Here is a 22,448-nt window from a genome sequence, read left to right as displayed (position 1 = left end):
GATGGGTGGATGGGTGGATGGGTGGATGGGTGGATGGGTGGATGGGTGGATGGATGGATGGGTGGATGGATGGATGGATGGATGGGTGGATGGATGGATGGGTGGGTGGATGGATGGATGACTGAGTAAGGGGGTGAACAGAAAAAAGAGTGAGAAGGTAGGGCATAGGGGTGAGTGAATCAACAAATGCCTGAATTAAATAAACTGGGCATTCCAGGAAACATGAGAGGCCAGCCAGGGAGGTCAGAAAGGTGACAGAGGGCACCCGGGTGGCTCAGTCGTTAAATGTCTGTCTTCGGCTCAGGTCATGAGCCCAGGGTCCTGGGATCGAGCCCCACATTGGGCTCCCTGCTCTGCAGGAAGCCTGCTTCTCCCTCTCCCACTCCCTCTGCTTATATTCCCTCTCTTGCTATGTCTCTCTCTGTCAAATAAATAAAAATCTTAAAAAAAAAAAAGACAAGAAAGAAAGGTGACAGAGATGATACGTCAGGCCCTTCCCTAGCAGTCCAAACCACTCATAAGAACAGTTACAAGCACAAGGAGGTTGCAAAAGCCGCCACCCCTCTGCTCCCTGGTGCCCCACAGCCCAAAGGCTTATCTGTGGCCAGAAGCCCCCATCTGTGGCCCATGCATCTAGATTGGTGGGGCAGAGGACATGGCACAAGGGAGCACTGGATACCGCTGGGGACACTCTTCCCTCTCAGGATCCAGATGGAGAACCCCAGGAAGCAGGGGAGAATGCAGACCCCAGTTCTCATCACAGAAGTTATGGATCTGCCTTCACCTCTCTCTTGCCTTAAACGGGTTATCTGGTTTCTCCTGGACACTCTTCCTGGCAAGATTTTTTAGGAAAAATGCCCCTGTCTTGTCCCTTCCATGAGCCTACCCCAGTGCTGTAAGAAGGTGAACTAGCTGCCTGATCTAGCTCCCCCCATCCAAGGAAGCCCAGGATGAGGGCAGTTGCTGGCCTGGCTTGTGGACTCTCCCCTTTATCTGGCTGCCCCCCACCCTGCCTGCCAGCCACAGGGTTGCAGAAGGAATAGGTTTCCTCCAAGCCAAGATAAGTATCTGAGCTTTATCTCCCCTCAGCCTCTGATCTTCCCACACCCTGCCCAGGACTGAACCTCCTCCCCAGCCACACCATGGAGAGCAGAGATAAGGCCCTCCTGGCCAGCAGACCACAAGGGAGGATGGGGGGGAGGTCCTCCCTTTTGCCCACCCAAAGCTCGAATTCTGCTTCCTTCCCTAGAGGCAGGCCCCAAGAGAGCATCTGGACAGCCATCCCAGCCCCTTCACAGCCTGGGCCCTGCACTCTGCACTCTAGCATCCAGCACTGATTACATCCTAACTGACTCATTTCTCATTTGGGGGCACCAATCAAAGGGAGAAAATCCAGCCAATCTGAGCACCAGGGAAGCAGAATAGTGGAGTGCTGGCTGCCACAGGGTGGCAGAGACTCCTCCAGATTCTTGGCAGGAAACCTGATGGCTGCTGGGGACACCTCAGGCCTGAAAACCCGGGTCCAACATCCCAATTGTTCAGCATCCTTTCACGGACACCTCCTCTATGCTAAGTCCCGTGCTGGGTACTGGAGTCACAGATCAAGTCCCTGCCTTCACAGAACACCTGGGAGCCCAGGTGAGCAGCAGCTAACCCAGTCTGGGAAATCCAGGGAGGCTTCACAGAGGAGGTGACATTTCCCCTGGGTTTTAAAGGATGAAAGGAATTTCTTTAGACAGAAATAAGGGGAAGGGCATTCCAAGCAGAGGGAACAGTGTGGAGAGGTCTTGGAGCTGTGAAAAAACAGCACATGATTGAACAGTGGTAATAACTGGAGCAGCAGGGCTGTCGGGTCCATGAAGGGGAAGAGGAGGCTTAGAAAAGGAGCATGAAGAGGGATGCCTGGGTGGCTCAGTCAGTTAAGCATCTGACTCTTGATTTTTGCTCAGCTCATGATCTCAGGGTCGTGAGTTGGAGCCCCGTGTCCAGCTCTGCGCTCAGTGAGGAGTCTGCTTGGGATTCTCTCTCCCTCTGCTCCTCCTCCCCCCCCCCCCCATTGCTCTCTCTCTAAAATAAATAAGTAAAATCTTTAAAAAAAGAAAAGTATGGTGGGGAGCGTGAAGAGATGAGGCTCCAGCACCAGGAAGGGTGAGAGGCTGGTTTTGAAGGGCCTCAAAGGCCAGGAGGCAGACTTGGGACTTTATCCCATGGATAACGAGGCACCAACGGAAGGTTTTCACTGGGACAGTGGCGAGCCGGGACTGTGTTTTGGAAGAAGCTGAGCAGCCAAGTATAGCAAGGGCAGCATCGCAGGAACGAAGACGGGGAGAGCAGGCGGAGGCTGCTGCCGTGGTCCCGAAAAGCGAGGCTGGTGGCCTGACTCCCGCCAGCGTTGGCAGGGAGGTGGGAGAGAAGGACCCACACAAAGGGCTGACCGGCTGGACGTGCGGCAGAAGGGACAGCAAGGAGTCCAGGCTGAGTCCAGGTTTCCAGATGCCATTCACCGGGACAGAAAAGCAGGTTGTCAGGGGAAAACGTGGAGGAGCTCAGTGGGGGGACATGTTTAGCCTGGGTTATCTCTGGAGTATCAAGGGGCAGATGGGGATCTGAGAGGCAGGCCTGTGAGGTGTCACCCGGGGACATAGAGAGTCAATGCCACCTCTGGGGCTAGAATGCAAGCCTGCCCTACCATGGTTCCCGGGCCAGTGCTGCCTCTTCCTACGACGGCCTCCATACACCCTCTTCCTGTTCCCGGCCTCTGTGCCTTTGGTCTTGCTGTTCCCCTGTCCAGAGTACCCCTTCCTCCTCTGTATCATCCCACTCACCCTCCAGTTCCAGCTGGAGTCCCAACTTGGACCTCAATTTAGGGGCTGGAGCACAGATCCAGTCAGAGGTGAGTGGGGTTCAAAAGAGGGATGGTGAGTATGACAGGATGCACAGAGACCAGCCTCAGAGCCCAGCTTTGCCGCAAGCTGGCTATGTGACATGGGACAGGTCACTTTCCCTCTGTAGGCCTCAGTTTCCTAACCTGTCTCAGGTGAATAAAGCAAGGTCCTTGTCCCCAGGGAGCTCAAGGTCTAGAAAGGGCCACAAGGTAAAACAGGACCATTGATTTGGAGGTGTATCACGTCCCATGAGCATGCAAGCCAGGAAAAAGTTTATGGAGAAAGACTTAATGGTATTTTCTCTGAGCCATGAAGAATGGGTACAATTTCAGCAAGTGGAGAGAGGCCGGAGAGGGCCCTGGGACAGAGAGACTGGCCCCAGCAAAGGCCGGGAGGCACAGAGATCAGGGTGTGTTCAAGGAAGAATGAGTGTCCAGATTCTGGTTTCTCTCTGAGTCAACAGCTCAGGCACTTTTTGTAAGCAGGCAGTCCGAGGCAGGCAGCCTCCAGTAAACACCTTTTTGCACAATCGAGGTCACACACAGGGACGTGTTTGCACAATGACCTGTTTGCACAATCTCAGCCGACTGCTATATTCCAGCCAAACCAGCCCAGGGCAGATGAGCACAGCCTCCACTTCCGGACACGCACCCCGGCTGGCCCACCCATTCCTGCCCCTTGGGGACAGGCAGCTCCGTGACCCACTCAAGGAGCCCCACGCACCACGGGCAAGGACAGAAACTGAAACGATCCAGCCCGCAGATGGGCTGCTGAGAGCAGGGATCCTCCCCTGGGCTCCCTGCCTGGGCTTTCCAGCCCACGGAGGTCACTCTGTCTGACGGAGGAGGGGGCCAGGACCAGGAGAGCTGAAGGAGGAAGTATCCACAAAGTAGACACTGTGTGTGATGGAGGGGATGACCACATCTGTCTCGTGCTTTTCAGCTCACCAGAGTAAACACTTCTTGAGCACTTACTGTGTACCTGGCTGTGTTCCACGTGCTCCACATGCATTATTTCACCAGTTTCTCTCAAAAAACCCGTAAAGGAAATACTACTATCCCCATTTTAAAGATGACAAAACTGAGGCTCAGAGAGGTTAAACATCTTGCCCGGTGTCACACAGCTAGTAAGTGACAAAACCCAAGCAGTCCGACTCCTCAGCCCTGCTCTTAACCTCTCAACGCTCATGGGGCGCCTGGGTGGCTCAGTCGTTAAGTGTCTGTCTTCGGCTCAGGTCATGATCCCAGGGTCCTGGGATCGAGCCCCGCATCGGGCTCCCTGCTCCACGGGAAGCCTGCTTCTCCCTCTCCCACTCCTCTCCCACTCCCCCTGCTTGTGTTCCCTCTCTGGCTGGCTGTCAAATAAATAAAACCTTTAAAAAAAAAACCTCTGGATGCTCATATAATGTCTCTAATGTCTCTCCCCTAAGGAAAGTTCTTCCTTAAATCTAACTTTCAATTTCAGCTGCTGAGTTTTGTTTCCTGGTGCAGGTCTTCGGTGGAGAATGGAGCACAGACAAGATCAGTAAAATCTTGCTCTGAAATACTGAACTATGCACTGGGGGGAAAGGAAAGGAATTTTACTGAACACCTACCACACTGAGTTTTATACCTCCCATAGACCATTTAATCCTCACAAAACCCCTGGGAGGACTTATTTTCCCTGTGGCAGGTAAGGCAACAGACAGAGGCTTGGAGAGGAAGATTCTACAGTCCAGGAGATCCTCTATGAGGAGGCTGGAGGGAGAGATGAGATTATGGTTTCCGGGGCGTCGTGGCTCAGTCATTAAGCATCCGCTTTCGGCTCAGGTCATGATCCCAGGGGTCCTGGGATAGAGCCCCGCATCAGGCTCCCTGCTTGGCAGGAAGCCTGCTTCTCCCTCTCCCACTCCCCCTGCTGTGTTCCCTCTCTCGCTTGTGTGTATGTCTCTCTCTGTCAAATAAATAATAAAATAAAATCTTAAAAAAGAGAGAGAGAGAATATGATTTCTGCCCTCAAGGAGTTCACAGTCTAATGGGGGAGGCAGCCAGCCAAGGGTCTGCTGCAGTAATACAGGATCGCCAAGGAAGGAGGACACCTGAGCCAGCCCGGAAAGACGCTCAGCACAGGCTGGTGGTCTGAGCAGGGTCAGAGGCTAGAAGCAGCCAGCCAGAGGTGACAGGAGGTCAGCAAGAGCAAACACACAGAGGTGTTCAGAGCCTGGGGCAGGTAGGTAGACTATGCTGCATGACTACAGCCCCCAAAGAAGTGGGTCTGGGGAAGGGGAGGCAGGCAAGGCAGGAGAGGGAGGTGGGGCCTTGATTGTCCTGTGAAGGAATTAGGATGCGTCATAGGGCCTCCGAAGAAAGGGGACCAGCATGGTCAGCCGTGCCTGCGTGTAGGAAAGCTCACTCTGCCAGGTGCTGACAGAGGGTGGGGGGAGAGAGCCTAGAGCAGGGAGCCTACGGGGAGCCCCAGTGAGGGCTGGGGAGACCTGACAAAGGCAGGGGGAGGAGATGAATTCCAGAGTTGTGGACAAGACAAAAAGCTCCATAAAGGCAGGAATGAAAACTGCTTTTGGTCACCATTATATCCCTGCACCTGCTCTGAGAACACGTTTTTCTGAATGATGAACCAAAGGCCCATTCTCCTTCATTATGGACTGGTTGGATATGGGAGTGTGGAGAAGAGGGTGTGAGGAAGGACTCCTAGATCCCTGCGTTGGGTGACTTGAGGAAGTGGGGATGGTGATATATTTTACCAAGATGAGGCACATGAGGACAGGGGACAGGTTTAGCGAAGTGGGGAGAAGATTCATCCATTCAATCATTCATTCAGTACGCACTGAGGGCTCACTAGGTGGCAGGCAGTGTTGTAGACAGTAGAGATAAAGTTTTGAACGGACTAAAACCCTTGCCTTCATGGAGCTTCCATTCTAGTGGGAGGTGGAGTGTGGGGAAAGCCAATGACAGATGATGAAAAGGGATATGGGAAAAGAGAGAGATCGGGAGTAGGGGGTGCAATTTTTTTAAAGGGTGGTCAGAGAAAGCCTCAATGAGAAGTTGATATTTGAGCAAAGACCTAAAGAAGGAGAGGGAGTGACCCATGTTATTATTTGGGGGGGAAAAAAATCCAGGCAAAAGAAACAGCAAGTGCAAAGGCCCTGAGGCAGGAGGGAGCCTAATACATTCAACAAACAAGAAAAACAGAGTAGCTGGAGCAGAGCAGCAAGGGGGAGAATAATAAGAGAAAGGCCAGGGAGGGAATGGGGCCCCTCACGTTGAGTGGGGCCTTGTAGATCATTGAAAGAGCCTTGACTTTGACTTTGAGTGAGATGGGAACCACTGGGGGTTTGGGACACAGGATGACATGAACTGACCTGACATGAACTGACTTTTTTTTTTGGTCAGTATCATACTGGCTGCTGAAGGTACAATAGACAGATTTGGTGTGGGACAAGGATGAATGGAAGTAGGAGACTAGGAAGGAGACTACTGCAACGATCTAAGTAAGAGATAAGGGTGGTTTAATCCTGACTGGTATTGGTTTAAGTGATATTTATATTTTCAAACTTTTTATCATGAAAATATTGAAACATAGAGCCAAGTTGAACTCTATAGGGAATACCCATCTACCCAAGATTCTGGTTATATTTTGAAAGAACAGTCAATGGGATTTGCTGAGCATGCAGGGCCTATAGGACATCTTGGGGACGTTGCCACAGACAGGTGGGTATTTCCATCTGGACCCTCCACTGCAGCCCAGGTCTGCCACTCACACCAGACTCAGAAGCCCTCTTTTCCTAAAAAGGATCATATATGTTATGGTCATTCTGCTAGTCGGTTGGTACCTAACCTTACTGGGTCATAAATCCAACAAACTATGAACAGTCTGAACCCTCTTTAGAAAAATGCACAGAAAATTATTTGTAAGCAGTTCCAAGGGGCACCAGGGTGGCTCAGCTGGTTAAGCGACTGCCTTCGGCTCAGGTCATGATCCTGGAGTCCTGCTCAGGGGGGGAGCCTGCTTCTCCCTCTCCCTCTGCCTCTCCCCCTGCTTGGGCTTGCTCTCGCTCTCTCTCTCTGTCAAATAAATAAATTTTAAACAATCTTTATAAGCAGTTCTGGGGCAATCATGGATACAGACAATGAAAGACACAGTATTTGGTCTACTGCACTCAATCAAAAAAACATTCAGGGTAGCAGAATTGTTGAGAGTAAACCAATTTCAAGGTAGCATACGAAGACCCTGAGCCTCCCCAGGTCATCCCCCTGTCTTGTTTCCAGAGTCCCCATTTCTCCACTGCCAGTCAATGGTGGAAAATATGCAGTCAAGAGCGGCACAGTGAGTCAGGTACAAAATTTCCCATAACCGGGAGGCTGCCCCGAGTACCGTGAGGATCGGGGCCCCAAGGCTAGAGCCGAAAAGAGGCTTAGGGCAGAGTGAGCCTTCGAGCCAGGGTCTGCCACCCACTGATGCTCCCCCAGGGGTGGGGGCATGGGAATGGCACCCAGGCAGCTTGACGCCTGGGCCCTGGCCAGCCACAGAGCTTTGAGGTCAGGAAATCCGGAAGCAGAGGAGAGGGACACCGTTGCCACACTGCCTGGCCCCTTTGAGACCCCCGAGGCAGGAAGGCTGCCTGGCCTCACGAGCTTCCCTCCCAGCCTCCTTCCTGGGAGGAAGGGGCTGCCCTGTGCTTCAGTGGCTGACTGACAGTGCAAGGGAGGGAAGGAGGCCGGGCAGGTGTTGCAATCGGCAGCCCCTGGGCCTGTCAGAGACCGAGCCATTAACGACAGGGCTGGGGAGAGAAGCTGGACCGCGGCTGTTTTCAGGAACTTGCCCTCAAGAGGAGAGCAGAGACCAGGGAGGCCAGGCGGGTGCCCGCTGCAGGCTCCAGCGTAAGTAGGGGATCTGCAGGGAGGGCTGTACCTTGGGCCTGGCAGGACCCTGGAGTCCTGGGTCCACTCCCCCTAGCTCTGCCAAGTGCCCATGCGCAGGCCTGGGACCAGGGCTCCTGCCTTTAGCGTTGGTCCCTGGGAACCAGGAGCCCCAAACACGGAGTCTCTTTTACCAAGGCTGCCCCCACTTTTTTGGGGGGGGGTGTGCATTGGGGAAGTCACAAACCACTGAATATCTCTTTGAGGACACGGCTGGGCTCAGGGAAGGGCATGATCACCATCCCTCTCCACGTCCCCGTCTCAGACACTATGTTTCAGCCTGTCCCTGTCTCCCCTGTTTCTGTCTTGCCTCCCCAGCCCCTCCCTGGCCTATCTGGGCTCCAGGTCTCTGTCTGTCCGTGTGTCTCGGAGTCTTTCTGTGCCTTTCCCTGTGTCTCACATTTCCCTCTCTCGAATCTTAAACTCTCCTGGGGACCTCTTGCTTCTCGGCCTTGAGCACCTGGGTCAGCGTCCTTGTCCCCCGGGGGCTCTTTCTCTCTGCGCCTGTCCTGCCCAGGCTTCCCTGCCTGCATGCCCGTTCCACATTCTCACTCCTTCTGCAGATCTGCCTCCCTCTTTCTCGGCACCACATCTGGGAGGGCCTCTCCCTCTGTTCAGTCCCAGCCCCCTCCTCCCACAGGAAGAATCTCCCTGAAGGAGACAAGACACAACAGGGCAGAGAGGGTGTGAGCCGGGGCAGCGAGAGCAGGCGAGAAGGCTGAGTGCAGGGAAAGGAGAAGAGAGCAGGAAGAAGTGGGTGATGGCAGTGCCTCCAGGAGGCAGCGGGTTCTGCTGAGACTGATCGGGGAGAACCGAAATGAAGGGGAGACTGGGGGGCCAAGGAGCTACAAGGAGGGGACCCAGAAACGGGGCTTTGAAACCATGCAGAGCGACACAGACGAAAGCAAGGTGGCAGTCCTAGGAGGCTGTGACCACACAGCCTGCAAGGGGGAGAGGAGGCCATATGCTGGGTTCCATGATACGGTGTCCCACTTCAAGGCGCATGAGAACAACTTACGGTCACCAAGTGCGCTTTTATCCCATCCCATCTCGGTGCCTCCTCACTGCCACCCTGAAAAGCGCGTGCTAATGTTTTCCCTCTTTCACAGATGGGGAAACCGAGGTTCAGAAAGGTGAGGTAACTTGTCCAAGGTCACAAAGCTGGTAAGTTGCAGAGCCGGGGTTCAAAGCAGGTGGTCTGGCTCAGAGCTGGGCTCCCACCCTCTCCACATACTGGCCCTCAGAGAGTGAGACCATGCTCCAACAGGTCCCCGATCACACTCAATGGGGATGGGGGGCACCCCGGGGTGCTGTAGGGGACCAGGGACTGATGCCAAACATGCCAACACTCAGCAACCCAGGGGTAGGATGCTGGGGCCTCTCAGAGTAGGGTTTGGTTGCCCATTCTGGACAGAAGCCAGAGGAGAGGAATGAAGTAGTACTTTGCTGGGCATAGACTAGGCCTGATGCTGACCCTCACGGGGGCAGCAGGGTTGGGATACGATCAAAAGCATATGGAAATGGAAACCACTGTCCCAAAGTCTGGGCCTAGGAGGTTAAATTTTCCCCAACAAGTGTGCATGGGGGATAACCAAACTACTATGCTATAGTAAGAAAGTTGCCAACCACTGATTGGTAGACGGGGATGCTCGGAACAGTTGTGCAGGTTTCTCACTGCACTAAGCTGCCCAACTGAAGAGCAAGAAGAGGCTGAAATTGGGCACCTGGGTGGCTCAGTCGTTAAGCGTCTGCCTTCGGCTCAGGTCATGATCCCAGGGTTCTGGTGTTGAGTCCCACATCGGGCTACCTGCTTGGCGGGAAGCCTGCTTCTCCCTCTCCCACTCCCCCTGCTTGTGTTCCTGCTCTCGCTATCTCTCTCTCTGTCAAATAAATAAACAAATCTTTAAAAAAAAAAAAAAAAAGAGGAGGCTGAAATTCAGCCTATTCTTCAGTTGCCAGGTCTTAGTGTGGGGCTACATCTGTCCAGAGGAAGGGGCACTTTTTTCCTGATTTGCAAAAAAAGTGACTTATGGGCTAGCAGTCTCCTGGCATCCTGATATGGAAATGTACATGAATAGCCCAGGGGTTGGGGTAAGGCCCCCGCGAGAAGGAACAGCCTTGGGTATCTTGGGCAGCTCTTATTCACACCTCTGTCTGGGAGGGAGAGAAAAGGGAGAGAAGCTTTCCTGCCTCTAAGCACAGGGGATCTGCTGGGACACCACCTACGTGCATGTATGTGTTCCTGTATATACACGCAGGCTAGTCAGTGATTTCCACTGACCTGTTGCCAAGAGTGCCAATTGGTGCTGGAGAATCAGATGCCTGGTCCCAAGACCCCCATGGGAGCAGAATGGAGGGTGAGGCTAGATGGGAGAATACTTTTGCATAGTGGGAGAATACTTTTGCATAGTTCCTGAGACAGGAACTAATGCTCCCGACATCCAGACACTGTCGCCATGACTACAGGGCACCTGGCACCTGGCCCCAGAAAACCTCCAGAGCTCTGCGCCCAGACCCTTCTGGCATGGCTCGTCCAGGAGCGCCTGCCTCATACTCATGCGTGTGCAACCTGGATGCGCCAGGAAGTTAATACCCCAAAGAACATCCCTTGACCGATGGGGGACAGAAGTCAGTAGGTAAATGTTCCCATCCTCCCTCCTGTTCCAGGGATAAATTTTCCCTGGAGTGGATAGTCCTGAGGCGTGTTCTACACGGCTCCTTGGAAGGTTCCAGCAGGATGGAGCCCCTGTCGTCCATAGAGATGACCCCAATTCCATGATGCACCCTTGTGCTGGCTTTCCCTCCTTACCTGTTTCATTCTCCCCAACTCCTCCCTCTGTTCCTGGGATCTTTCCAAAATAAACTACCTGCATGCAAGCCCAGCTAAGATAAAAGGGAAGTGGGGAGAATGCTGTTCCTTGATGTTCCTGTCCCTGCTCTCTCCTGGAAGGCAAATATAATAACAACAGGGGCTGTCACTTAGAGAGTCATTTCCTATGTGCCTTGCATCATTTCGTGTCTTCTTCCCAAAGTCCGGTGCAGTATAGGCTGTTGTTACCTCCATTTTGTGGACAAAGACACCGAGGCTCAGAGAGGTCAAGTTGCCTGGCCAAAGCCACACTGTGGCAGAGCAAGGGTTAAGCTCAGCTCTGACTCCAAAGCCCATGACCTTCACCATCCCCCTCTGCCTCCAGGTGAACACCAAACTGGTGCTATGGCAGGGCCGGGAACCTGGAGCCTGCCCGTGGCCACCGTGATTATCCTGCTGCTCCCCAGAAGTGAGTACGGCCGGACAGGGGTGCGGTGAGGAGAGGGGAGTCACAGAGATACAGCGGGTAGAGGAGGGAATCATTTGCCTGCACCGCCATACTGCTCCTGGGGTTCCCAGAGACTCAAGGCTGGGCCCACGATGTGGGGTAGCCAGGCCCCCACCCACAGACCTCTGCAGGCAAACCACCACCCATGCGGAATGGCCAGAGGGCCCGGGCTGGTCAGCCTGGAAAAGGCCAGGGGACCCAGGTCTTGTCTGCAAATCTCTGCCAGGCTTGTCAGAAGGAAGCTCTGGGTCCTCTGAAGCCTTCACGGGCAACAAAGGAATCAGGGTGGAAGCCACAAGGAGGCAGGTTTCCTCCTGGAATAAGGAAGCCCAGGCAGAGCTCTCCAACTATGGAAACTATCTTGAGAGGTGGAGAGCTTCCCATCTCTGGTGGTATGCAAGCTGAGGGCAGGACTGACAGGGATGCTGCATAGCAAGGGTCAGCAAACATTGTTTGATAGTCATATTTAGGCTTTGCAGGCCACACACAGTTTCTGTTGCATGTTCTCATCTGTTTTCTGTTTTGTTTTCTCCCTTTAAAAATGTAAAACCCATTCTTAGCTGGCAGGCCATACAAAAACAGGCCATCCTAGCCCTGCTGAAGAGGATGCAATGTTAGGTGGAGTTCTGAAGTAAACAGTTTTGTGAGGTTCCTTCCAGTCTGAAATTCTGAGTCAGTGAAGCGATAGGAGCCTCATGCTGAAAATCATGAACTTGCTCTGTGATCCCGGGCAAATTCCTTCTCCTCTTAGGGCCTCAGCATCTTCATCAGCAAAACAGGCCTCAGACCACATGACAGAGGAAAGAAGGCCTGGTGGGCAAAGTGCAGTGCTTCCTTATTTGTTTATGCAATAAATATTCACCAAGGGCCTATTCTGTGCTAAGCTCTGGGAATACAGTAATGAGACCAACAGCCAAGGTCTCTGGCCTCACGGAACCTCTGGCCTAACTGGGGAGAGAGACAAGCAACTAATCACATGACTCTACAGTTATGAAGGAGAATAAAAGCTTTGGGAAAGTTCAGGGCACTTGGCCTGGTCTGGTTGATCAGGGCCTGGTCTGGTTCCCCCAAGATGCTAAATGTTAATCAGGTGAGCAACATGAAGGTGGGAACTATTTTTCATCCCCATTCTACAGATGAGAAAAATCGAGGCACAGAAAGCCCCAGTAACCTACCAGGGTCATATAATTAATAAGCAGTAGAACAGGCTCTAACCCCATCCGTGCTCTTATCCAGCACACCACTGAAGTGCGGGAGAGCTGTGGTCCAGATGGGGTAAGACAATCAGATTTGGATTCTGAGAGCTGTGTGGCTGTGGGGTTCTTATCATTCCAATCATTGCTTTCACCACCTCTGGGGAGGGTGCTGCGGAGAGGCCTAGTCTCTGCCTGGTGGCGTGCTGCTGCCGGCTTGCAAGACCTAAGCGTGCACGTTTCCTCCCATGTTCACGTTCAGTGATGTCACACTGATAGCTTGAAAATCAGTCTTGGTGGGAATATTTATACCAGAGAAAGCAGCTTATACTACCAATTAGGATCTGGTTTTCTCATAGAGCCAGTTGATAAACACTGACACATCACTAGCTCTCTCTCACTTCCGAGAGCCCCTCACCATCCCCATAGGCATTCACCCCATTCCAGCCCCCATATCTTAGGGGGTGAGGCGAGGAGGTAAGGGCCTTGAGTCTAGGAGTACAAAGGCCTAGGTTTATAGCTCAGCTCTGCCAGGCAAAGGAGGGACTCATGGCCCATTCTCCTCGACCCCAGGCCTGGAGGAGTGTGGGCGCATCAGCCTCCCAACCCCCACTGTCCACCTGGGGGACCCCATCACAGCCTCCTGCATCATCAGCCCGAACTGCAGCCACCTGGACCCCGAGTCACAGATTCTGTGGAAATTGGGAACAGAGCTTCAACCCGGAAAGAGGCAGCGGCGTCTGGCGGATGGAAGGCAGGAATCCACCATTACCGTGCCCCGCCTCGACAGCCCATGGGTCCTTCTCTCCTGCTGCCTGCGCTGGGGCAACAGCCTGCAGATCCTGGACCAGGCTGAGGTGCAGGCAGGCTGTAAGTGCCCGCAGCCATCCACCCACTCTGCCTCCAGGCCCTCCTGCCATCACTCATAACAGCTATTATTATTTACTGAGCTCTTGCTCAATAAGCACGTTATGGGCATGGCATCAGATAATCTTCCCTACCATTGGATAGTGCTGCTTAGCCCCATTTTGCAGACGGGGAAACTGAGGCTCAGGGAAAGTAAGTGATTTGGTGAAGGTTACAAACTGAGGATGTAGCTGAGATTTCTATCAGGCAGTGTGGCTCCAAAGTCGGTGGAGTAACCACTCCTCCATGTGGCTGGCAAGTAAGCCCAAATACCCAGCCACTGGACAGTGTGCCCACGAGGACACTTGACCAGCTGGGCCTACTCCTCGTTTCTCCCCATCGCGGTCTCAGCCTTCTAATCAAACCGAGAAGCGAGGACTTTCTGCCAGGCCAATGCATAAGAAAAACACTAAGACCAGTTTCTTTGTTAAGAGTCACTTATAGTACTGCTAACACTTACATAGCACTTACCACATGCCAGGCATGGCTCTGAGCACTGCGTAAATAGTAAGTCATTCAGCCCCCACAACCCCAAGGGGTAAGCATATTACCATCACCCCCGTTTCACAGATGAAGAAACTGAGGCACGGGGCCGTTAAGTGACTTCCAGATCGCAACGGCTAATAAACGGCAGAAGCATGATGAAAAGCGAGGTCTACGCTATCCCTGTCCAAGGGGGCAGAGCTGAGGGGGTGGGAGGCTCTGTGGCGCTTGCCCCTGTCCTGGCCGGCATTTGACTTTCCCCAGGGCTGCCCCTCCAGGGTCACCCGATAGGCAGAGAGGGAATAAACAAGGTGACCCCAGAGGGAACAACCCAGAGCAAGGAAAGAAAGCTGACTGGTTCCAGTTGGAGCTTTCTGAATGGTCCTACCCAAAGCCCTCACTCTCCCCCCGCCATGTGCAGACCCTCCCGCTGCACCCCACAACCTGTCCTGCCTCATGAACCTCACAACCAACAGCCTCATCTGTCAGTGGGAGCCAGGACCCAACAACCACCTGCCCACCAACTTCACCCTCAAGAGCTTCAAGTAAGTAAGGGTCTCTACACTAGCCCCCGGTTCATTTGGGTCCTAGGGTGGAACGTGGGTGGGACTGTGGGATGGGGGAACCAGAGGCAAACACGGGAGGGAGAAGGGAGGCTCGCTTTCTTCTTCTGCTAGACACCCAAGCCTGGCCTCTTGGCAGGAGCCGGGGCAACTGTCAGACCCAAGAGGACGCTATCCCCGACTGCGTGCCTAACGACGGCCAGAACCACTGCTCCATCCCACGCAGACACCTGCAGCTGTACCAGAGCATGGGCATCTGGGTGCAGGCCGAGAACGCGCTAGGGACCAGCAAGTCCCCACAGTTGTGCCTTGTTCCCATGGATGTCGGTGGGTGACGCTGGGTACGGGGGAAGGGAGAGGCCCCCACAATGGGCCAACCCAGAGAGGCACAGAGAAGAAATCACAGACCCAGACACAGACAAGGAGACACCGGAAGACCTAGAGACAGAGGCAGACAAGAGAGACAGAGACAAACTAGAAGGCAGGTGGGGACGGAGCTATGGAGACGCAGACACACAGACAAGGAAGAAACACAGAGGCAAGGAGACATGTTCATTAATTCTTTCAGCAAGTTTCTTTTTTTTTTTTTTTTTTTTTTTTTTTTTTTTTTTTTTTTTTTTTTTTTTTTTTTATTTGAAACAGAGAGCATGAGAGGGAGGAGGGTCAGAGGGAGAAGCAGACTCCCTGCCGAGCAGGGAGCCCGATGCGGGACTCGATCCCGGGACTCCAGGATCATGACCTGAGCCGAAGGCAGTCGCTTAACCGACTGAGCCACCCAGGCACCCTCTTTCAGCAAGTTTCTTAAAGTGCCCACTAATTACTAGGCATTGCTCTAGATGCTGGACATACAGCACTGAACGAAATGTCAAAACTCCTGTCCTTGGAACGTTACATTCTAGGGGGCAAACTAAATAAAATGGAATGTCAGGCGACAAGACGTGTGACGGGGAAGTTAAAACAGGGAAGGGGTAGGGAAAGCTGGGGGTGGGGGACAATTGCCCTTTCAGTAAGGTGGTCAGGGGTGGCCTCACTGAGAAGGTAACATCTGAGAAGATCCTTGAAGGAAATGAGGGAGCAGGCCACTGGATATCGGGAGGAGAACTCCAGGCAGAGAGAACAGTAAGTGCAAAGGCCCTGGGGCAAGAGGATGAAACAGACCTAGAGGGAGACAGACACATATACAGAGACAGACCTGGAGATAATGAGACACAGAGAGACAGAGAAAGAGAGAGACCGACGGACAGAGACCCCAGGGATGGAGACCCAGGGCCGAAAATGGAGCAACAGGTAAAGAGAAAAGCAGGAGTAAAGAAGACCCCCTACAGGATGGGGCAGGGGACGTTTCTGACAAGCCCCTCTCCTTGCAGTGAAGCTGGAGCCCCCCACACTGTGGGCCCTGGCCCCTAGTCCTGAGGTGGCCGCACCCCAGCCAGGTTGTCTGCTGTTCCACTGGGAGCCGTGGAAGCCAAGCCTGTACATAGAACAGAAATGTGAGCTGCGCCACCAGCCACAGCTTGCAGAAGCCAGCTGGGCCCTGGTGAGGCGGAGGGCAACCTCGAGAGCCTGGCATGGGGGTGGCTGAGGGGAGGGTGGCTGAGCTGGCCCTGAAGGGCACAGGATCCAGGCTCAGAGCCACGGCCGCCCCACCAGGTGGGCCCCCTGCTCTCCCAGACCCTCCAGTATGAGCTCTGCGGGCTCCTCCCATCCACAGCCTACGTCCTGCAGATGCGCTGCACCCGCTGGCCCCTGCCTGGTCAGTGGAGCGACTGGAGCCCTAGCCTGACGCTGGCCACCGCGCAACGGGGTAAGTGGGTGGTGAGGGGCTGGGAGCAGCTATCGGGGTAAAGGCCAGCCTCCAGGGCCCTCCCCAATCCTCTTGCTCCCTCCACAGCCCCCATCGTCAGACTGGACACATGGTGGCGGCAGAGACAGTTGGACCCCAGGACAGCAGACGTGCAGCTGTTCTGGAAGGTGACCCATTCTGACATCCCTCCTCCCCTGAGACTCCTTCCAACCCAGACAGATCCCTGTGGGCTGGGGCTCCGGACGAACAGGGGCACAGGGTAAACAGGGGAAGAAGGAAGGAAGGGAAGAAGGCTGGCTCTCAGCCTGTGGGGCTCCGTTCCTATGACCCATCCACCCCATCTAGAAGTGCCCTCCCCCCACTCAAGATGACCTGTGCAGCCCCCTTATCTTCTTCTTCCTGTGCCCACTGCAGCCAATGCCCTTGGACAAGTACAGCGGGCAGATCCAAGGCTACCTGGTCAGAGCTCCAGACCAGGCTGAGGCTGTTCCCCCCCTCTGCAACACCACGGAGCTAAGCTGCACCTTCCACTTGCCCTCAGAAACCCGGGAGGTGGTCCTTGTGGCCTATAACACAGCCGGGACCTCTCATCCCACCCCAGTGGTCTTCCTGGAGAGCAGAGGTAAAGGGGGCTGGTGGCTCATAGAGCGTTGTGGTTAAGCACATAAATTCAGAAGCTAGACTGCCTGGATTCACATCTAGTCCTGTCACTTGCTAACAGCGTGACCGGGGCAAGTGACCTAACCTCCCTGGCCTCTGTTTACTCACCTAGCAAAGGGGGATGATACAGTGCCTACCTCAAAGCATTGTTATGAAGGTTACATGCGTTCAAACATGTGCCTGGCACCAAGTTACTGCTCAATATGTCTTAGCTACTATTATTATCACAAGCCAGAACCAAGTTAAGCTGGTGGTGGTAACACACACACACACACGCACACACTCACGAGTGCAGACGCTCATAGACATACACTCCCATAAGCACGCACACAGAGTCGATTCTGCCAAGGAAAATGGGAAGAAAGCCCTGAATTTTTCCAGCTGAAACACGGTCCCTGAGTTAATTGCTCATTCTCAGGGGATCAGCCACCACCATCACCCCCAGGTTCCCCCGAGCATGGGTCTTCACCAGGTGAGACTAGCGATAACAAGAGTGAATATTCCAACTTATTAGCCGTGTGACCTTAGACAAGTTACTTAATCTGTCTCAGTTTTCTCCTCGATAAAATGGGGCCAGGGTGGCGGCTCTCCCACAGGACTCTTGGTGGACTCAGGACATTAACACGCACCAAGGACCACAGTGATACATACCACGAATTACACCGCATTAGCATTGATCACCGTCAGGCACTCCTTGGCACGGGGCACTGTGCTAGGCTCATCCTATGCATCATCTCATGTGATCAGCACCAGAACCCTTGCACATGAGCAAAATGAGGTCCTGAGGTTGATTGACTCAAGGTCACCCAGCCTGTAAGTAACAAAGCCAGGACTGGAACCCAGACTTTGCGCTTTGTTCTCTCACCTCCTACTCTGTCTCCAGGCCCGCCACTGGCCAGACTCCACACCTTGGCTCGAGATCCCCACAGGCTCTGGGTGGGCTGGGAGCCCCCCAGCCCTCGGCCTCGGGGCTATGTGATTGAGTGGGGCCTGGGGCCCCCCAGCCCCAGTGGCAGCAATAAGAGCTGGAAGATGGAGCATAACGGAAGCATTTCTGGGACCCTGCTGCAGGGTGAGGTGCAGGGTGAGGCGGGCCCAGGGGGCAGGGCAGGCTGGGGGGGGGGATGGGGGTGGGTTGGGGGGGCTGGGCCTGGGAAGCAGGGAGGCAGTGAGGTCTGACGGCAAAGGCAGCCTGAACCACCCCAGAGAAGTGGACTCCCCAGTCTTTCTAGACTCTTTACTGTCATTTCCTATCCCCAGAATCAGGACATTCTTCTCCCAGTCTAACCGGACTCTCTTTTCACAGCCCTGACCCTGCCACTTTCCTAGCTTTCCCACTTTTCTGCCCTTACCCCCCATCAAATGATCAGAAGAAGAGATAGAAGAGGCTAGCTCTGCAGCGTGAGGCCTGGGTTATCCCCAGCTGGAGGTCTGAGGTTAGCTCAAGATCATCTGCAGAGGTCAGCCCCTCACCAGGGGGCCTGCCCCATCTTCTCTCTACAGAGAACATCAGGCCCTTTCAGCTCTACGAGATCACTGTGACCCCCCTCTACCAGGACACCATGGGACCCTCCCAGCACATCTATGCCTACTCCCAAGAGATGGGTGCGTCAGCCACCTGGCCCCTCCCAGATTCCTCTCCTCTCAGTGCCTTCCTGGACCCCAACACTCAGGACGATGAAGGAACATTTCCTCCCTCCCCCACTGCTGGCCCAGAAGAGGCTCTCTCCAACCCCAAGATTACCCCTGGCTTACACTGGACCCCTGCAACCAGACAGAAGTCAGGTGGTGGGGTGACAGAAATTAGGGAGTGGGTTTGGCAGAATTCGGGAAGCAAGTCTGGCAAAAATCGATCAACTGCCCTGACAGAAATCAAGTGTCATGTGTGGCAGAAATTAGACAGAGGGACTGGCATAAAGTCAGAGAGCGAGCGGCAGAAATCAGACAGTGACCCCAACAAAATCAAGCCTGGCAGAAATCAGGTGGCGAGGCTTTGGAAAAGAGAAGCAAGTTCAGATCCTGACTCAGCCATTTTTTAGCAGTCGATGGAATTCAGTCGAAGGTCCTGGCAACATGAGGCTTAAGGCACGAGTCCCCTTGGACTCTCTTTCCTTACCCCCCACCACAGTGTGTCTCAGTTCTGGCATCTGGGGAGCCACAAGACGTCTCTCCACTCTGTCTTGCTCCACATCAACCCCTGTACCTCTCTCTTCCGGCAGGCCCCTCCCACGCCCCAGAGCTGCATCTAAAGCACATTGGCAAGACCTGGGCCCAGCTGGAGTGGGTGCCCCAGGCCCCCGAGCTGGGGAAGAGCCCCCTTACCCACTACACCGTCTTCTGGACCAATGCTCAGGACCAGTCCTTCTGTGAGTCTCTCCTCAGCACCCCACAGCCCCAGAAGGCCTGGGAGGGGGGACACGGGGTGGGGGGCACTCAGCAGCCTCGGAGGGAGCCTCGGCATCTGGGCCCAGGCTGACCATTCTCTTGCACTCCCAGCCATTGTCCTGAATGCCTCCTCCCACGGCTTGGTCCTCCGCAGCTTGGAGCCTGCCAGCTTGTACCATGTCCACCTCATGGCTACCAGCAAGGCCGGGGCCGCCAACAGTACAAGCCTTACCCTGATGACCTTGGCCCTAGGTAAGAGCAGAAGCGGGCCGGCCAGACAAGGCTGCTGGGAAGGTTCCTCACCCAACGGATCTTTCATTTGGAGGCTTTGTCTGGATCCACTGGTCTGAGGGAGAAGACCCAGCCCTGCCCATGAAGCTCAGCCTGAGGGAGGCGGCCCAATCCTGCCCTCAGAGCCTAATCTGAGGGAAGAGACCCAGCCTTACTCGAATGCACTCTAACCTCTTCTGGCTTTCCCCTCACCCCAGAGGAGTCTGAGCTGCATGTCCTCCTGGGCTTGTTTGGTTTCCTGCTTTTGTTCGCCTGCCTCTGTGGGGCGGCCCGGTTCTGCTGCAGACCCAGGTGAGTCATTTCAAGAGACCTGACACTTAACTACCCCTGCCCACAGGGAACTGCAGGCTGGAGTGGGCCAATCCAAGTCCCTTTCCCCTTCTCAGGCCTCAGGGCCCATGTCTGGATCAGGCCCTGCACCAACTCTTCTCTGCCCAAGGGGCCTTCAGCTGCTGGGAGTGGGTGGGAGAAAGAATGGAAAGATGGGAGGGCATGCCTGACCCAGCCTTCACCTGCCCTCTTCTGCAGCAGGAAGAATCCCCTCTGGCCAAGTGTCCCAGACCCAGCCCACAGCAGCCTGGGCTCCTGGGTGCCTACCATCATGGTGGAGGTGAGAACCCCAGAGGGAGAGCGAAATGGGGCTGGGGGTGCTGGTCCAGGCTCAAAGTGAAAGGATACTCCTCTGAGGATGAGGACTCAGGCCTCCCCATCACTTCCTAGCCAGGTCCTCCCCCTCTGGAGGAAAGCAGATCTGAGTTTGAATCCCAGCTGGTCCAGGCTCAAAGTGAAAGGATACTCCTCCGAGGATGAGGACTCAGGCCTTCCCATCACTTCCTAGCAAGGTCCCCTCCCTCTGGAGGAAAGCAGATCTGAGTTTGAATCCCAGCTCTACCCATTTCAAAGCCTCGGCCATCTCACTGTGAAATGGGACGTATCTCACACAGAATCGCTGGGGACATTCACCAAGCTAAGTCTGAAGCACACAGCATGTGTCAGGAAAGTATGAGGCGCTTTACAAGTGTCATCCTTTGGGTTCCAGCAGAGAGCAGGAGGAATAGCCCCACAACTGTCCCAACACAGGAAGGGGCGGTGGTTGGGATGAACATCTGAGATGAATCATGCCCTCACCCTACGTCCTTGTGTCCAGGAGACCTTCCAGCTGCCCAGCCTTCGGGACTCCGGCATGCCACCCATCACCAAGATCACGGTGCTGGAGGAAGAAGAGAAGAAGCCAGGGCCCTGGGAGTCCAATGACAGCTCAGGGACCTGTGGCCTCCCCACCCTGGTCCAGGCCTATGTGCTCCAGGGGGACCCAAGAGCACCTTCCACCCAGTCCCAGCCCTCGTCTATCACCAGTGACCAGGTCCTTTACGGGAAGGTGCTGGGCAGCCCCACAGGCCCAGGTCCAGGGCACTACCTCCGCTGTGACTCTACTCAGCCCCTCCTAGGGGGCCTTACTCCCAGCCCCCAGTTTTATGAGAACCTCTGGTTCCAGACCAGCCCCCTGGGGACCCCAGAGCCCCTCGTCCCAAACCAGGAGGATGACTGTGTCTTCGGGCCATTGCTTGACTTCCCCCTCCTGCAAGGGCTCCAAGTCCATGGGGTGGAGGGGCTAGGGGGCGTCGAGTGCTTCCTGGGACCCCCTCCTGGGCCTGCCTCTTGAAAAGCCTGGGCTGTCCAGAGGAGAGTGTCAGTAAGCCCATCATGAAAAAAATCACCTAGCCCCAGAAGGGCAGAAAGGGTACGGGGATCTCCCTAACTCTGGCCCCCAGCACCGTTCCTCTATCTCCCCAGTGCCCACAGGCTGGGCCTCTCACTTGAGTGGCCAGAGAATGTTTCATCCAACCCTGCCCACTAGCCTCTTGTGCTTATTTCCTGTAATTTCAGTCTCTTAAACCATTGATCCATGATTTGGTTTGGTTTGATTTTGAGAAACTCTTGAGTGTGCCTTTGCCTCTGTTCTTTTTCTTTTCAGGGCCCTAGCAGTGACGGGGGTACTTATCAGAAGTGTTCATTTGTGTACTCCTTCCTTCACTCATTCACTCCACCAGCCCTCACCTAGCATGTAGGCTCTGTGCTAGAAGCAGGGATTCAAAAATGATTTGGCTCAGTCCACCCTCAAAGGGCTCCCACTCTAGTGGTAGAGACTTGAAGACTGGCCATTAGGGCACAGTGGTCAGGGTTGAGGGGGGTCACAAAGTGCTGTGGGACATGGGGAATAGACCTCAGAAAAGACTAACCCCTGCTGGAGAAATATAATTAAAAACAAAATCTACAGGGGCACCTGGCTGGCTCAGTGGGTGGAGCATGCAACTCTCGATCTCGGGGTTGTGAGTTTGAGCGCCATGTTGGGTGTAGAGATTGCTTAAAAATAAAATAGTAAAAAACATAAAATCTCCTGCCAACCTAGAAAACCCCTCCAAGAGGGTAGAAGAGGGCAAAATCAGTTTTAGTACTGAATGAACGTCAAACCAGAGCAAGGTTCTCTCCCTCTGTGATGTGATGTGCATCACCAGCAATCCCCTAAAGAGTTTGAAAAGACAGAAAGAAATCTTACCTTTGTATATAGCCAAGTGGATACAGGTTATTGCATGCATTTTCTCAAGATAAATAATACCTAGTCCTCAAGCAAAAGGACTTTACGGCACCATCTGTCACACAGAGTTCATCCTAAATTCACCCGGTAAGTGGGGTAGCCACCCGTGTTTGCTAATTGCCTTTATCCCAAAGAAAACGAAATTTCTCATATCTTTATGAGAAGAGGCAGGTTGGCAACTTAGAGCCAGGCAGAAACTGGGAGACAGGGCCACTGTCTTCCTAATGATTACATTTCAAGAGATGGCTCCTAGATCCTTGAGAAGAACATTCCCGTGCTCTAAAACCAGCAAGAGCCTTATTTAGTTTTTGAAAAGATTTACATAGGTCTCGGGCGCCTGGGTGGCTCAGTTGGTTAAGCGACTGCCTTCTGCTCAGGTCATGATCCTGGAGTCCTGGGATCGAGTCCCACATCGGGCTCCCTGCTCAGCAGGGAGTCTGCTTCTCCCC

At 54.1% G+C, this 22,448-nt stretch overlaps 1 protein-coding gene across 3 annotated transcripts; it reads left to right on the top strand.

The window, feature by feature from the left end:
* Positions 1-7,573: 7,573 nt before the first annotated feature.
* CSF3R (colony stimulating factor 3 receptor) lies at positions 7,574-22,374 on the top strand. 3 transcript variants are annotated; one of them, XM_021683714.1, is made up of 17 exons: positions 7,574-7,762; positions 8,911-8,965; positions 10,996-11,079; positions 12,885-13,065; positions 14,177-14,245; positions 14,403-14,590; positions 15,631-15,800; positions 15,914-16,067; positions 16,155-16,234; positions 16,482-16,689; positions 17,611-17,799; positions 18,231-18,332; positions 18,947-19,093; positions 19,224-19,364; positions 19,601-19,694; positions 19,932-20,013; positions 20,551-22,374. In XM_021683714.1, exons 3-17 carry the CDS (start codon positions 11,016-11,018, stop codon positions 21,064-21,066), a joined length of 2,385 nt encoding a protein of 794 aa, XP_021539389.1. In that variant the 5' UTR covers positions 7,574-7,762; positions 8,911-8,965; positions 10,996-11,015; the 3' UTR covers positions 21,067-22,374. The 3 variants fall into 3 exon arrangements, with proteins under 3 accessions (XP_021539389.1, XP_021539388.1, XP_021539383.1); XM_021683713.1 differs by having other exon boundaries at positions 12,885-13,181; positions 14,122-14,245; positions 19,935-20,013; XM_021683708.1 differs by having other exon boundaries at positions 12,885-13,181; positions 14,122-14,245.
* The last annotated feature ends 74 nt before the right edge of the window (positions 22,375-22,448 follow it).

The sequence above is a fragment of the Neomonachus schauinslandi genome, chromosome 4 (assembly GCF_002201575.2).
Source record: "Neomonachus schauinslandi chromosome 4, ASM220157v2, whole genome shotgun sequence".
In the NCBI taxonomy this organism is placed as follows: domain Eukaryota; kingdom Metazoa; phylum Chordata; class Mammalia; order Carnivora; family Phocidae; genus Neomonachus; species Neomonachus schauinslandi.
The sequence above is the reverse complement of the archived record's forward strand: the minus strand, read 5'-3'. Positions and strand labels throughout refer to the sequence as shown.